General features: G+C 44.4%; 4 protein-coding genes across 4 annotated transcripts; 1 reads left to right on the top strand and 3 right to left on the bottom strand.

Moving 5' to 3' along the window:
• The first annotated feature begins 378 nt into the window (after window positions 1-378).
• Window positions 379-16,564, top strand: LOC126563797 (adenylate cyclase type 10-like). The gene is given in 21 exon segments (XM_050220541.1): window positions 379-391; window positions 453-547; window positions 614-845; window positions 8,974-9,399; window positions 9,470-9,670; window positions 9,736-9,955; window positions 10,024-10,455; window positions 10,538-10,875; window positions 10,878-11,125; window positions 11,274-11,542; window positions 12,661-13,151; window positions 13,488-13,628; window positions 13,713-13,866; window positions 13,938-14,067; window positions 14,147-14,171; window positions 14,243-14,508; window positions 14,576-14,736; window positions 14,810-15,087; window positions 15,148-15,286; window positions 15,361-16,126; window positions 16,322-16,564. Coding segments are annotated over 21 exon segments (5,238 nt in total). The 3' UTR covers window positions 16,535-16,564.
• On the bottom strand, window positions 872-2,342 carry LOC126564654 (juvenile hormone epoxide hydrolase 1-like). Its single transcript, XM_050221742.1, has 2 exons — window positions 1,565-2,342; window positions 872-1,512 (listed from the first exon to the last, which is right to left on the bottom strand). The coding sequence occupies exons 1-2, from the start codon at window positions 2,319-2,321 to the stop codon at window positions 872-874; spliced, it is 1,398 nt and encodes a 465-aa protein (XP_050077699.1). The 5' UTR covers window positions 2,322-2,342.
• On the bottom strand, window positions 2,556-4,033 carry LOC126564653 (juvenile hormone epoxide hydrolase 1-like). The gene is made up of 2 exons (XM_050221741.1): window positions 3,268-4,033; window positions 2,556-3,190 (listed from the first exon to the last, which is right to left on the bottom strand). The coding sequence occupies exons 1-2, from the start codon at window positions 4,031-4,033 to the stop codon at window positions 2,556-2,558; spliced, it is 1,401 nt and encodes a 466-aa protein (XP_050077698.1).
• Window positions 4,784-6,267, bottom strand: LOC126564662 (juvenile hormone epoxide hydrolase 2-like). The gene is made up of 2 exons (XM_050221749.1): window positions 5,482-6,267; window positions 4,784-5,409 (listed from the first exon to the last, which is right to left on the bottom strand). The coding sequence occupies exons 1-2, from the start codon at window positions 6,230-6,232 to the stop codon at window positions 4,784-4,786; spliced, it is 1,377 nt and encodes a 458-aa protein (XP_050077706.1). The 5' UTR covers window positions 6,233-6,267.
• Window positions 16,565-16,865: the final 301 nt, after the last annotated feature.

Here is a 16,865-nt window from a genome sequence, read left to right as displayed (position 1 = left end):
CTTTTTCGTATGACAGCAAGAAGAAGCCGTTTTGACAGCTCGCATGACAGTCACGGTTTTTCGACAGCTCCCAAGGTTTTATGGCACTATAAGGGAAATTATGCTATAAAATTTTAAAATAATCTAATTTCAAATATTGTTGCTTCAAACGTGATTCCACAAACTTTTTTATAATTTTTTTTCAAATGTTTTATCGCTTCAAACAAACGAAAATGAATACAAAATTCATGCATGCACTGCAATGATTCAATCAAAAACACCATTTGTACCAGATTTAAAGCCCATCTAGTTTTCTTTGTTTTTAATTCATTCTCTTCTGCTTCCGTGTATTCTCGCTCGCCCTGAACATCAACGGTGAATCTTGTAATCGGAGCCACAATGCTGGAATTAAGTACGTAATGATTATTTCCAACGAATCCATTTAGAACCGAAAACATTTTATTAATTTTCAGTGCCTTTGTCCAAAGTGGATGTCGGATCGGCCCGACTCAAGAAAGCGGTTGATAAGGAATTGTTCATTTCACGATGTCGAAACCGTTTGAAGGGGGTAATATGCTCTTTTCGCATAGCTCAAGAAACAATTTGCTTCAATTTGGACATTTTCTATCCACAGAAAAAGAACCTAAAAAAGTACCTTCCAGAACGGTTCAGCTTCCTTTACCAGTTCCTCTGGAACCAGATGCCATCCAACCTGTACGAAAACATCATGGGAAAGTTAAACAAATCGCATCAGGAATTTAAAACGAAAGTCATCAGTTCGATGGTACCGGACGAGGTACTATACAGTCCGGATGATTACAAAACTAGCAAATTTATGACCGCAATAATGTTTGTCGATGTTTCCGGTAAGAAGTTTATTAATTTCTCGCCCTTACTCTTCAACACGTCGATAGAGTCGATTCACAAATTGAACGATATCTTTGTACAGTACATCCGGGAACTGCATCGCCGCAAAATGGCCCCCATCGTTGTAGTGATTGCTCTGCATTAAATTCGTAAAATGTTCCTTCAGTATCCAGTCTGGGTATTGGAACAGTTCATGACGGAATTTGGCACATGCGGCCGGTACATTGGTAGGAATGTTTTCATACTGTTTTGCCAGTTCCGCTGCACTAAACGATTCCGCGTACAACCTTTGCGAAGTTGTAATGCTATTTGTAAGGTAGTAGATCATCACATTGTCTAGTAAAGCGTCAAGCGAATAATGTTGTTCCAGACCGCCATTCTTTAGATCCCGATTGGAGGGGTTAGTCCACGTGGAAAACTTTTCGAGAATATATGCCGCCAAACCTATCGGGTTGCTTTGAAGAGCTGTACCGATGGTATCTGGTTTGGTGGCCTGCAGATGCATGTAGCCACCCTCCAGAATTAGTTCAACAATTTTTGGCCATGTGGGATGATAGAAATCGATGTACTGCTTCTCAATAAAGTAGCTCGGCACCAGACTTGAGACGAGCATTTTGCCTATGGTGAGAGGACTTCCACTACCCATGCACATATTGAGATGGACACCTGTAAAAAGATAATGTATTACCTGTCCGAACCAAGCCTTAACCATACTTACCCAAAATATCCTTCTCGAACAAAATGGCCATCAAATTGCCAATAATGGCACCCCAATCTCCGCCCTGAATGTAAAACCTCCTGTATCCCAATCGTGCCATTAAATTTTTCATAACAACCGCCACTTTGGACACACTCAGACCCGGCCTTGCTGAACCCTGGGACCACCCGTACCCGGGCAAACTCGGTACGATCACATCAAACACATATTCCTTATCACTTGTCCGATTGCTCAGCTTAGGAATAATATCGTAGAACTCCCGCACAGAACCAGGCCAGCCATGCAGCATCAGCAGCGGCACGATTCGCTTCGGGTTGATCACCGTCTTCGATTTGTCACGCAGGAAGTGAATTTCCAATCCCTGGATTTGGGTCTTGAAATGTGTAAAACGATTCAAATAAGCTTCCCGTTCGTCCCACCGGTCCAAATAATCCGTTCGCCAGTACTCCACAATTTCCTGCAAACGATCACTGTTGAATCCGTACTGAAAGGCGGTATCTTCGAGTGGCGGGGTTAGCTTTGGACCATCGTTAAGCTGTTGCCGCAATCGTTCGATCACTTCCGGTGGATAGGATATATTAAACGGCACTATCTCCAAACTGTCCCCATAAGGATCACCACCCTCCGGGCCCCAGTATTCGTAAAACTCTATATTACTCGGTACACGTGGCGTTACGGAGAGTTGTTGGTAGAGTTGGTAGCCGAGTGCGATAATTATGCCTAGCAGAACTAACCCGGCACGCGCTACGAGACCCATTTTCACTGCATTGGAAACGATCCGAAACGCTACTGAGCACAATCACATTCGGCACCTGCCGACATGGTCTTATCAATCGGAATTAGATAAAAAGCGTTATTGTGGATCATGTTGATAATGTGGGTCAGTGTAAGTGAGGAATTCCCAACTTTAGGTGTGACCCAATAGACTGTAGCTCGAAGGTACATTCTGGATGAAGAAACTATAATTTTTTTAAAGTCACTTAATTCAAATTTATTTGCGTTCAAACACTTTTCCCACAAACTGTATTATATCGCGATAAACGACGTCCGGTAACTCCATCACCGAAAAGTGACCACCCTCATCGAAATGGTGGCTCTGTATGAGATTCGTATAGTGACCCCTCAACGCCCAATCGATCGTATGGAGAACATCGTGCTTAAATTTCGCACATGCCGTCGGAACCGTATTGGGAATACGCTCCAGCTCGCCGGCAAACAGTTCCCGCTTGCTAAATGCTTCCGCGTACAGTCTTTGCGAGGTAGTGATACTATCGGTCAGATAGTAAATCATAACATTGTCCAACAAAGCATCGAGACTGAAGGCTCGCTCTAGACCACCATCCGGAACCATACGGAAGGCACGGTTTGTTTGAGTTGAAAACTTCTCTAGTATATAGGCAGCCAATCCGATCGGATTGCCTACCAGCACGGCACCGATGGTTTCCGGCTTCGTAGCCTGAATGTGCATGTAGCCAGACTCTAGCAGTAGCTCATTAAAGTATGGCTTTAGAGGGAAGTAGTATGAAATGTGCTGTTCCTCCATAAACATCCAAGGCGCCAAGCTGGCGATCATGGTTTTCCAAGTCGCCAGCGTTCCAATTACACCACAACCAGATTGATGTAAACCTAGAAGAAAGATTTTGTTAGAATTATAAAGCAATTCATGTCAGTTCATTAGAAACAATCTCATCTTTGTCTCTTACCGATCACGCTCTCCGGAAAATAAGTCCCCAGCATGTCTGTGATGAGTGCGCCCCAATCACCTCCATGAACGAAGAACCGTTTGTGACCAATGCGTTCCATAAGATGCTTCATGATGATTGCCATCTTTTGACCGCCCATCCCTTCCCTTGCACTACCCTGCGACCAGCCAAAACCGGGTAGGCTCGGTACGATCACTTCAAACGTAAATTCCTTATCCTCAGAGGGTTCCGTGAGCAGAGGAATGATATCGTAGAATTCGCGAACCGAACCAGGCCATCCATGCAGAAGAAGTAACGGAAGTATTGACTTCTTACCAGCAGACCCGACATCGCTGGCCCTCACATGGATGTAATGTATATCCAAACCTTGAATTTGTGTCTTAAAATGTGGATATCGATTAAGATACGGTTCCCGCTCGGTTGTCCATTTTGGAAGGTAACGTTCGCGCCAATATTTCAAAATTTCTTGCAAACGATCACGGTTAAACCCATACTCAAATGCACCGGCATACTCGAGTGGAGGAGCAAGATTGGGCAGATCGGTAAGCTGTCGGGTAAGCTTCTGAATCACCGCTTTGCTGTAGGAAATGTTGAACGGACGAATTGTGGTATCCTCCTGATACGTCGCTCCATTACCAGGTCCCCAGTATTCGTCGAGTTTAAGCGTTGGTACCGGTAACGGCGTTGTAAGCTCACTATAATACTGGTAACCCGTCAAACCAAGACATCCGACCATTAGGCACAAAAACTGTGTCCCAAGACCCATCGCTGAAATGACACTGAGGAACTCACCGTTGTATACTCAACGATTGCAAATGAACTTTTATTTACGCCAGGCAATAGCGCAACGTCATCGTGTTAGGGGTGTGTGAAGATAAGGGTGAAAAAAAAAGAAATTGAGATAGTTAATTGAACTTTGCTGGACTCACTATGGGATAAGTTGGTTGGAGTGATTTAAATACAAAATAAATTGTATGATAATTTAATTTCGCATTTACGAACTTGTAATGGCTGCTATCAATCAATTAGCATTGTATTAGTATTAGCTCCTATGTTCTATTAGTATTTTACTCCCAACAAGGGTTGGGTCGTGAGCGGAAGATTTACCTCAATCACCCCGCTCACCTAAATGATCGCGCCCGCTGCACTCCCTAAAAAAAATCACGCAACTCACACTGGGCGAAGAGAGCACAAAGCCATGTCATTTGCGGATTTTCTTATGAGCGGAGTTGGCGACTCCCAACCATGGTTTTTGACCAACCAATTCAGGTCTATAGTGTAACCTTTGCTCGTTGATTGCTGCCCATTCGTTTGGGAAAAAAGATAAGAATCGGTTTTATCAGCCTAACGAATTCATCATGGAATATCGTCGCCCCGGTAACTTGTTTTTCCTGTCCATGGTTTTGTACACACAATAGCGATTTGAACCAATTTTGTACACTAAGAAAAACTTTATTACAATTAAAAAGCATCCAAGCTTTCCCTTCTGTTTTAAACACATTCCCTGCTTCTTTACTTACTTCTGAAGCGAAGCAACAAAGCTAACGACATCTTTGTACAAAACCTCCGGCAGCTGCATGGCCGCAAAGTGACCACCATCCTGGAAATGGTTGCTCTGCACCAGATTGGTAAAGTGATCCTTCAGTATCCAGTCGAGCTGTAGGAAAATTTCATGCCGGAACTTTGCACAAGCAGCCGGAACCACGGTCGGTATACGATCAATCTCCTTCTTCAGCTCGTCCGACGCCATTGCTTCCGCGTAAAACCGCTGCGAGGTGATGATGCTATCGGTCAGATAGTAAATCATCACATTGTCCAGCAACGCGTCGAGCGTGAAATACTTTTCGAGCCCACCGTCCGCTAGATTACGATAGGCCGGATTGGTCCAGGTGGAAAACTTCTCCAGAATATAAGCTGCCAAACCGATCGGATTGCCTTGCAGTGCCGTACCGATCGTATCGGGTTTCGTTGCCTGAAGGTGCATGTAGCCGGACTCTTCAATAATGTTCGAAAATACCTTTCCGAGTGGGAAGTAAAAGTCTGTATACTGCTCCTCGACGAACATAGAAGGGCGAAGCGCAGCCAGGAACAGTTTCGGATAGGCCAGAGGTGTCATAATGGAGCACATGTTGAGATGTACACCTGCAATCAGAAACAGTGCATAAGTCGTACAGTCATCGCTTTCGATATGCATAAAAAAGGTTAAATCCTTACCCAGCACATTGCTTTGGAAGAACGTGGCAATATAGTTGCCAATTAAAGCTCCCCAATCTCCACCCTGGATGTAGAACTTTTCAAACCCAACACGGCTCATAAGATTTTTCAACACAATTGCCGCCTCCGACGGGCTGAGACCCTTTTTGGAGCTTCCCTGCGACCAACCGTACCCGGGCAGACTTGGTACGATCACTTCAAACACAAAGTCCTTATCGTTCGATTTGGTGGTTAGCAGGGGAATGATGTCGTAGAATTCGCGCACGGAACCGGGCCATCCGTGGAGAAGAAGTAGCGGAAGCACCTTGGTGCCGGCAGGAACTTTCGGCTTGACGTGGATGTAGTGCACGTTAAGACCTTGAATTTGTGTGTGGAAATGGGGGAACTTGTTCAAGAACGTCTCCCGCTCGCTCCATTTGTCCAGGTAGGTGGTGCGCCAATACTTGAGAATTTCCTTCAACCTGTTGCTGTTGAATCCATACTCAAACGCAACACCTTCCAGCGGTGGCGTAAGGTTGGGAACATCGTTCAACTTGGCGCGCAGCTTTTCGATCACGGATGAATCGTACGACACCTTAAACGGTTTAATGCTGGTGTCCTCTTTGTATTGCTTCACATCGCCGGGGCCCCAGTATTGCTTGAGGTTCAGCTCGGGAACTGGCTTCGGTGCAGCCATTTCACGGTATTGTTTAAACACCACGGCAGATGTGAGGGATATCACCACAAACACAATTTTCGCCAGGAAACCCATCTTGGGCCGACAGGGAAGGGGGTAGGTGGTTACGAACCTTTAACCTGGAACGATGTGGGATAAGTGGATAACACTGTTAAGTATCAACACGCGACGAAACGAAGTGCCCTTTTTTGGAACAGGCTGATGTAAAAAAAAAAGACGGCCGGTAAGATAAGCCAATCTTCGGTAAAGCTTTCGTTGAGGGGTGGAAAGAAAAGTGATAAGAAGCGTCAAACGATGCGTGCTGGGCTGATAGTATAATGGCGATCATGATGACATTGCTACAAAAAATGCACCAGACATGCAACTTCATTTAAACTCATTTTTACGTACATTATGCAACTGCCATTCACAACACAATAATGAAACCATTCAAAACAATTCAAGGTAGAAAAGAATTGACTTCGGAAATTAATCCATTTTGCGGTATGACTCTCTGTGTGGCCAAAATTTACCAAAAACGAGTAAAGAAACCAAAACAAATATACACTCCCAATGTGGATTTTTTTTCACACTTCGCTATTGGTACTTGATATTTGGCCTTGACATCGGGAATATTGTTTGTGGACGGGCAAAAAAGGTGCGCACCGATTTGCTGGAGATTTTCGTTCTAAATCGATTTATCACACGCGAGAAAAACACGGTAAAACAGTACTCACCTTACTATATGATGAAAGATCGGCGATGGCGATCGTTAGACGGATAGGAGCGACAAAACAACAAAAAAAAAAAGCGCGAAACAGCGGAACCCCGTGCGTACCGGTCCAGCTGCGAACTTGGAGTAACATAGCGGGCGTCCGTCTGGTGTGTGTATATGCCGGCGCATTAGAAAAAATCATTTTGGGTTGATTAAAAAGTTTACCTCAGCTCGTGTGTTTGAATGATGTTTTATGTTATAGGTTTGAGAAACCAAACGTGAGGTTAGTTTATAAAATGGCAATGAAATGTTTGCGAAACTTTATTAATTTTATTTGTGTATGACGGCTCTCCGCCGTATTGTTAAAGATATGCGAAATAATACTTATTATTTCATGTTTTATGTTGCAAAATATTTTATTCGATCGACTGACTAGCATACAAGCATAGAATTGAAATACCTTATAAATTTCAAGACAGGTATTTGAAGCATTATTCTTTATTTTAAAACAATTTATTTTTGATTGGCTTTCCTCGTACTAAGAAACTTTGCGTTCCACCTAGCATAAACATAGAACCGGCGCCAAACCAATACAATGCAAGCCACTGCTTGGAAGACGATTTATTTATTTACAACTTACGTTACAAGTACACGCATGTTATGCTAATTGAATGACCAATCGTCATAACAACGCCAATATCAGAATGATATTTTTGGCTTGGATACTTTAGTTTACTCATAAAAGTCTCATATTTCGTAAGCTATTGCTTTATCGCATTATTATTACACTGCAAGTCATCCCGCGAGCGCACCAACACAAACGCATTGGTATGCGGTGCGTAATCGCGCATAATGCTGTTCATTTCTTATTTTAGTTATTCTTTGGTTTTATTCGATCGATCGCCTCGCCTTGATCTAGCCACCGAATTTGATGCGCATCTCTTGATGTATGTCGTTAAAAATGGGAAATATGTCTTGTTTGTTGGAACATGAGTGTGACTCGGTTGTCTAGAATCTGATCTCCAGATGCCATGCCTGCCCCAGAATCAGAATATTTGTTGCACAAAACTGATCTTTCCTCATCTTTCTTTCTCACCTTACTGAAATTGGTTCCCTTAGAAACCGAATCCTTTTTAAGATATCATGTTCTTTTTCTTGGATTTGACGACTCTTTGGTCATGCGGGCCATCTGATGACTTAACGAGATTTATTGATACCGCGTAGTTGGATAAGTAAATCCTCGATACGGAGGAACGTTCCGATGTCGTCTATACTATCGAACCGTCTCAGATATTATATGAATGATAAATTGTCAATAAATATTAATAATAAATATAATTTATCTATTATGTATTTATTATAATTTTTTAAATATTATTTTATGATCTATATATACCTGATCCCGGTTGTAATAATTTGAAAATGGACAGTACTTTAAAAGAAATCATATGTTGTTGCAGGAAGCTGAGATTTCTTCGCCCGTTGGCGTTATCGTTCAGTTTTTTGGACACAGGGATCAAATTTGTCAAATCCTGGAAGAATATCCTGATACAAGATGGGTTCGGCTGAGCAAAATTTGACGTCCTTGGCTAAGAGGTATCCATTTATGTTACAATCATTCGAATTGAGGAGCTTTTCTATCTAAAAGACTCCCAACCAACTCCCAGTCCTTCATACATAAGTCAACATAAGTCCCCCTTTAACTTAAAAGCTCCCAGTTTTCCGAAAAATTTTGCCGGAATTTCCTACTCAATCAATCCATAACCAAGATGCAATAGTAATTGACCGTCTAGGCGCAGAAAAAACGTCATTTTTTCAACGTCATTCAAGGCCAACTTCCCAGCAAACTCTTGTAAGGAATGGAACACTTGTCCTGAATGCAAAATGAATTGATATATTTTAGCAGAATCTTTCTTTTGCTTTAGTCCAAAAAAATTTTGACAGAAGACTTATTTTTCACTGCCATTAAAAATTACTCACGCATCACATTATTCACAAATGACCATTTTTCAAGCTGTTTGGCTCAATGTGAAGATATTTTTATAGTTCCTTGGCAAAATTTAGTTATGCCGTAACCAACAATAATTTTAAAAAAATCGGTATATGTTTTGTCCATTCGCAGGTTTTACTGATCTTTCCGAATTGTACCACAATCCCGAAAATGGTGGAGCGTCCAAACTGTCCCAAGTCCTAAACACCTACCTCGGTGGGATTGTGAACGAAATTCTAGGTCACGGTGGAGACATTCTTAAATTCTCTGGCGATGCGATCCTGGTGCTGTTTAAGGCCAACTCGTCCGTATCGCTACCTGATGCGATTCATCGTGCGATCGATACAGCAATCATTATACAGCTTTCCTATGGACGCTACAAGACAGACGTCGGTGTAACGTTGCGGAACAAGATCGCCATTTCAGCTGGCGAGGTACATTTTTCCCTGGTGGGAGATGGTTCCTTTTCTCACTATGTTGTTGCCGGTCAACCGGTATGGAAAGTGAAGCTGGCGGAACGTATGGCACTGGCGGGTGATATTATCGTTACATACTATGGTGAGTAGATGGTACACGGTTTGTAGGTATAGTGCATGTGTTAGATGGATTGTTTGATGTTTATTTGCAGCGTGGAGCTACATCCACGATAATGAATATGTTTGGGAGTCGTGCGCGGATCGAATGCATCTCAAGATCAAAGGATTTACCAGCTATTGGCGTTCGACGAAGCGGTTAAACTTTGTGGATGCATCGTACCGAGATGATACAGAGGGTGACGATATTTATGTGCAGGACGATGCAATTAAGATTGATAGCGAAATGATTGCCAGTGGGTTTAGAGCTAAGTAGTAAACTATTCCTTTCAAACCATTAAATAACTTTTTCTTATTTTAGTTCGCCCTCGTCTTAAATATGTAACACCACACATTGTGTCATCGTCATTGCAAAAGTTTCTCATTAAACCCGTCCTGAATGCGGTCGAAAACAACGAACCACTCGAGCTGTTAACCGAAATGCGTCAAATAGTGACGGTATTTTTGAACATCGTACTGAAACCACGGGATGTTGTGGCGCTGATCAAGGAAATTAATTCCATTTTCACCACCGTTTGCAAGTACAGAAAAGCCGATGATTGTATATAAGTTGTTCAGTGCAGTCAAACGACTTTTTGCCATATTTTAGGATCGTCGAAGGATACGAAGGAATCGTAAATAAACTTTCCCTGTTCGACAAGGATGTTATGTTTCTTATAATTTTTGGATTGCGCGGACTGAAGCATGAGATGGACAGTCAGCTTGCATTGCACTGTGCTTGCGAAATACAGGACACGTACGCGAAAAATCCATCGATCATTTCGGCCTCGATCGGCATTACTACCGGCATCGCATACTGTGGTATCGTTGGACACACGGTGCGGCGCGAATATTCTGCGATTGGTGTGCATGTTAACAAAGCGGCCCGATTGATGATGGCTTACCCGCATAAGGTGACCTGCGATAAGAGTACTTTCATGATGAGTAAACTGGACCCTGCTCACTTCACGCTGCAAGATGCAATTCAGCTGAAGGGATTGCACAATGTAGGGCCAATTTATGAGTTTCGGGAATTTATTGCGTAAGTTTTGGCGATAAGTAGATACAAATTGGATGAAAAACCTAACAAACATAATTGTCTAAAATAACCCCTTTTTTCATAGGGAACGTGAGCTGCTTAAGCCAATGGTCTACAACTACCCGCTAGTTGATCGTGATCAGTTTATCGAAATCTTTCAGGAAATGATCGACGATGGTATGGTTATTGCCCAGCAATGCACACGGAGCAATTTTCCAAACGAGCAGTGTATTCAAAATTGCCTTCTGATACGCGGTGAAGCGCAGATGGGTAAAACACGGTTGGTGAATGAATTTTTCTACATCGCGCTACGAAACAAACACATCAGCTCGTTATGTTTTTCGCTTACATTGAAAGATTCAAAGGTATGTAAGATATGCGTTGTGTTGGGTGTTGGTTGCAGAACAATTATGTTTGCTTACGATTCCAGAAACCATATTCTGCGGCCAGCCTTTGCATTTCACGTCCGCTTGGATTCACCGAAACGATAACGACCGTTACAAGACAAAATCGCATGAAGCTATACCTAAGGGAGCATCAGATGGAGCAACATTTATCACTGTTGAACGACATCCTTGGCACGAATTTTATCGAAACGGAAGCGACTGCCAGTTTAAGCAAAACGGAGCAATATTCCGCTAGAAAAGATCTGTTCCGGTTCCTCTGTCAAAAGGCAAGTAGTTTCAGGTTTTGCGCCGGTGGGTATGCAATTGCAATGTTAAATTGAATTCAAAACATTGCATACATGTAAGGCGCTTATTCTATTTTCGAATTTTTAAACACGAGAATCATAGCGTTTCATCCTCAAATCTTGTCTCTAGACGTTTCAAAACCTCTGGGTGCTAATAATCGACGACGCAGAATTCATAGACGACGAATCGTTCGATCTGTTTGACGTCATCTGGGAAATGCCACAGATCATTACGGTGCTAACGGTGGGCTACCAGAAGCGGCTGAGCCCGGTACGTGTTCGCGTACTCGACGGTCCCACCGTGTGCCAAGTGAAGCTGCCACCGATCGAAACGTTGCTACACAAAGCGGTCGCTTGCCAATTTCTGAACGTTAATGCTATTCCGCTGGACCTGGAACGGTAGGTGGGAGAGGTGCTTGTGCGGGAGTACATACGATCGGATTTGAATGGGGACGTGCGTCACGTGTCGGTTGTCGGCTGATTGAGTAGAGGAGGTGTTTGAAAAATATTTGTTTTTATTTCGAACCGTGTTTCTGGATCAACAGCTGGACAACAATCTACCCATGTGCTGCAGTCACGCCGCACGTGACGACTTAGAATAGTGCATACGGTTGGCATGTTTTATAACCGCCTTATGTACCACTACATATTCCTTCGCTGGAGCCAGAAGGAGGGTGGATCATAAGGGACAAGCGCGCAACAGAGGGACCGGTCTGCAGTTAAGAGAAGTTGAAGTTATTGAGCGCGAACGTGAATGCATAGATTTGCACGCAATTAAAAAAAAACACAGGAGGATGCTCCGTGCACATCGCTAACTGCGCTGCTTGTTTCGTCACCATTTCCGCGGCGCAGCGATCAGGATGCACTAAGCTTACACCATATAGAGAGGCAGGACCTAGTTCAATTTGGTACTGAAGTCTTGATATTCTAAATGTAGTAGGACGGATTCATAGAACACCATGCCGATGGTGTTGCCGTTATTTGAGGCATACATTAAGTGAGACTGAAAGTGCATTTTACCGCAGCAGCGGCACAGTTTGGTCGAACTTGACGAGGCACCGTTTTGTGTTTTATTAACATAGAACCCGAGTCGGTTACGGATTAACCCGAGGAACAGTTATGATTTAGGCAAATGAAATACAGGCTTCTGTTTTTCACCGGTATGCAAAGGAATCAACACGCGGTAGTGTCGAGGGTAACCCAGTCGGCTTACTGTTGCTGTTCTGATATAAGAGTTGCACTTTGAATAAGGAAGAGAAAGCGTTTCGTTACAGCTGCCAATATCGATCGTGTTGTGCAATCGACAAGCGAGAGGATCGATCAGCTCTACGTAAGACCCGTTACGTGCATGGTCCGTTTGGAATAGAATTAGTAGTTGAATAAGAGAGCGAGAGATCTGTTTTCGATTTCTTGATGCGATGATGTAGCCATCTTTTGCTGCATCGCTCATTGCATATGGTTCCGTTACATCCATGAAGCAATCGTTACTAACCGTTACTATTCTACCCCACCGTTAGGCTATTGCACACCATCAGCAACGGGAATCCAGGTTGGATCAATACGTTTCTGCTCTGCTTACGTCAGAGCGGTATCCTGCGCGTAAAGCGTATGGGTTACTGTGAAGCCCAGACCGAAGGGTACGTGTTTTGCGATTCGTCGTTCCTGCAGCGGGACAGTATCAAGTCCAGCTCCACACTACGGCCGAGCCTCTCCGATTGGCGGCTGTTCGAATCGTCGTTCGATACGGGCGATACGTCGCTTTACCCGGGCGATCAGACACCTTCGCTATTTAACAAGATCGTAGACGTTGCGTACCTGACGGACGCGGTCGACACGAAGGATTACTACACCTCCCGCAACCTGGAAGCGTTCCATCTGATGCTGTACGATTCGCTGTCCGCCTTCGAGCAGCTCGTATGCAAATGTGCCGCCTTTTTGGGGCAAAAGTTTCTGCGCGCCTCGCTAATGTACACGATGGCTACCGAGAGTGAATGGGATGTGGCGATCGGTAAGTATAATGTCGTCTATTTTGCTGATTGGCCGTGCTTAGCGTAAAGGAAGTGTGGTGCAGAAACAGTAGGAGTGAGCAGTTTGCTAGCGCACGGTTACGCTCGTTTTGCAATTCGTCTAGCACTGCATGCAGATGCAGTAGTAGACGAACGCTGTCTAGGAATTTTGTACGGTCGATCAATTACCATTGCTGATCCGGGGGTGCGATGGGTTACCGAAATTTTCCGAATTCATCACACTGCTCGTAACGCACGTAATGTTTTCACATGCCCAACCATTCGCTTCTTCCATTCCTTTCCCACCCGGGGGTACTTCGCTTGAACTTGTGGCCCAGCAATGAAGAAACTGTTTGACCTTCAAATCCTATCGTGCGCAATCGGTGACTTTAGCGAAGGTTTCCGGCTAGCGCAGCGGAACGTGAACAGCAGCTGGTTGGGGCGCGGCGAATGCGCCTGCATTGCTCTGGAGATAGATCGTAAGTGTATACTGCTGGCTTCGGAAGGCTTATTAGTATGGCCGGGCAAAAATTTATACATCATGTGCTGAATGTGTCTTCTAGGTGCCTGCAAAGACCTTCCAAAGTACGCGGTATGCGGGTACTCTAAATTCAATTCCAGTGAGTTCCACAGCACGGTGTATAATCTGGTAACAGTGCAACAGAAAAAGCAGTACCACAGCAATGCATTGGAGTTTATTGAATGTGAAACCAAAAAGTAAGCCATCAGGTGGAAACGCTGCTGTGAGAACCTATCAATCTGGTAACTGCATGTTTGTTACGTTGCAGATGTAATTCTTGTGGAGCTGTTCCGTTTAAGAACTTGATGAGCTGCGAAGAAACATACGAGGTGCAGGTTGGATGTCAAAGACCAGAAGAACCGGATGGCAATGAATTGCTGCTACAGTATAGTACGAGTGTAAGTATATTAAGTGGAATTCCGGTAAAAAACTTACCAAACAATCTTTTATTTGCGATCCTTTTTTTTTCTTTTACAGAGATTTTCTTTGTACTCCTCTCAACGTAAGATAACTTATTGTTCTTGTTTTCCACGAGCTGAGTGACTCTACTTTCGATTAAAACTATTGTTTTAGAATCATTCATATTCGACTGCTTCAGACGGCGCCGTAGCTCATCGCGACGTGCACCGGTCCTCAGCTACAAAGCGTACAGCTTTGTCTCCTGCAACTGTAACATGATCCTGTACAGTATGTTTAGCGAGATAGTGCTGCACAGCAAAGGTGCAGGAATGTTGGAGAAATGTGTCGAGGCCAACATCGAATGGGCACGGATCTGCATCAAACTGTCCAACATTCCGAAAGCGATCTCTATTCTTGAGGATGCAGCAAAAATGATGACGGTATCCATTCCAAGTAGTTTTATGCATACAAAAGTTCATCCTTGATTAGCATTAGGATTATTTTCAGCAAATCGATACAGTAGAAAACATTGCACTGGTTACCTACCTAAAGGGCCGTCTTTATACACTAGAGGCAAAAGGAAGGTATTGTTTGGAGCAGTTTGAACGTTCCTTGGAGCTGTACTACCTAGCTTCTCGAACACTTGGAATGCATTTTCCACGTTACCGGTAAGCTACCGGACGACTCTTGTACCTTACAATAGTAAAGGCTGATTGTGTTTTGCCTTTCCATCTGAAAAAGGTCCTTGGTTCGATTGAAGAGCAAATATTATTTGGCGAAGGTGAAAAAGTATCTTGATCCTAAGGGTCAAGAAAAAACGCCAACCACCAAAAGTCTCTTTTATAGCTTGATCGTATCGCAGATCGCTAGCTGCTTCAATGGTATGCATAAGCTCTTTGTGAAGTTGCGCGACTGGGATCGAGCTACGCTTGCTGCCATTTGGGGTCTAAAGCATGCTCTACGTCACCGGAAGAGTAGTACCGTGCTGGTGAAGTCATTTGCCAACTTTTTCCATACAGGTAAACATGTGCGACTTCTTTCTGTAGTTGGAAACTTATTGCCGGTTTGTCTTGTTGCAGCCTATCACGTTGGATTCTCGGAGAGCACAGCCTGGATGCAGGAACGTTCGCTGGAAATTGTTGCCGATAATGTGCGTCGAATCGATTCGGACTATCTGGATGCAATTGTCCGTTTCTATACGGCACTTTTTCTTTGCCAGTAAGATCGTGTTTCGATGGGCACGTTTACAGCAGCGCTTGCATTTGGCCTGATTCAAAAGGTTTTATCCACAGGACCATACGTTCGAAGAAGGTTCTTTCGATCGAACTTGGCAAGGTTGTGCTACAAATAAACGATAGGCTGCAGTACCAATCTTGCGAATGGGACATCATTCCCATACTTTGTGAAGTTTTACTATCGAATCGAAGAATTGCCGAAACGGTGCAAACGCTTTGGACGCTTCAGAAGCTGATCATCCATCAGCAGTACCGTACGGGACACATCTGGTACTATGCGATCTGTCTCGATGTTCTGCTCGATACCAGCTGCTGCATTGAGTCGTACCGAAGGTGTGAGAATTTCTACTTCAAAAATCGTGAATCCTTCCTGGCCCAGCGCAACAGCTTTGCCAGCGCACGGCTGTTTGCAAACCTGTGGCTGTGGTGCGTCCGTTACGGTGCCTGGGTAGCGGCCGACAATTGGTTGGTGTTGTTGCGTGAAAATTTTGTGCTGAGCGTGCATGATTCTACGATCAACATCAATACAGCGATCCGAATCGTCGAAGGTATGGTGCTTACGCTGATCTACCACATAGAGGCACGTAACACGGCCCAGATACGGAAGGTGCGGACTGGGATCGAGACGCTGCTAGGAAGCATCGAGCAGGCGCTTTCCATCAACCGGAATCACGTGGCACGGTTCGAGCTGATGCGTATCTACTACCGCAAAGTGGTCGATCCTGCCGCTGGTAACGTTCGGCGGCAGTTGGCTGCGGCCGCCAAACGGGCCCAGAGTCGGAACGATCATCTCTGCCACGATCATATCCAGCACACGGCCAAGGTTTGTGATGTGTTGTTATGTGACATGCCGTCGCGCGGCGTAATGTCTTAGGCAACACGGCGATGCGTTACGTATTACTATTGCTTTCCTCTCTTACACACATTTCCTCTTTCCATTGTTTTGCGTATTATTTTCTTCTTCCGATTTCTCCCCCACACTCTCACACAAACACACACATTTACATACGCTCGCCAGTTTTGGAATCGGGAGTTACCGCCGGCGTTGGAAACCTTCTGGCTGGATCACGCTGCCGGAAGTGATCGTATGGACGGTACGAGCCGCAGCCAGAGCTTTGCGGCCGGCTCACTATTCGACATCAGCAGCGAGCAGCTGTACGACTATACCAGCTGTATTTTGCATCACGAACAGATCTACCCGTATTCATTGCCACTGTCAAGAGCTCGTTGAATAATGTATCAGATTGTCCGGAAGATATCATGCCCGAAACATCTCCCGCCGGAGCCCCAGGACTGCCATCATCCCTTCTGCACACCGAACATCCCTTCCTGCGTCCATACCGACCGGTATCGGTGCGTATGTGAGTGTGAAGTACGGTCGAAGAGTGGGAGAATAATTTGAATTTTTATCAATGTGGTGTGTGGCTGTGTGATCGGCAGAACAAGAATGGACAGAGGAGGCAGGCCTGAAGCTTGAAGAGGACGAATCCGTTGGCGTTGGTGTTGGTAACGGTTCTCCACGGTCTAACCAAGTAAGCCAAAATTAGATATGGTCAACCCCG

Source organism: Anopheles maculipalpis, chromosome 3RL (genome assembly GCF_943734695.1).
Source record: "Anopheles maculipalpis chromosome 3RL, idAnoMacuDA_375_x, whole genome shotgun sequence".
In the NCBI taxonomy this organism is placed as follows: domain Eukaryota; kingdom Metazoa; phylum Arthropoda; class Insecta; order Diptera; family Culicidae; genus Anopheles; species Anopheles maculipalpis.
The sequence above is the reverse complement of the archived record's forward strand: the minus strand, read 5'-3'. Positions and strand labels throughout refer to the sequence as shown.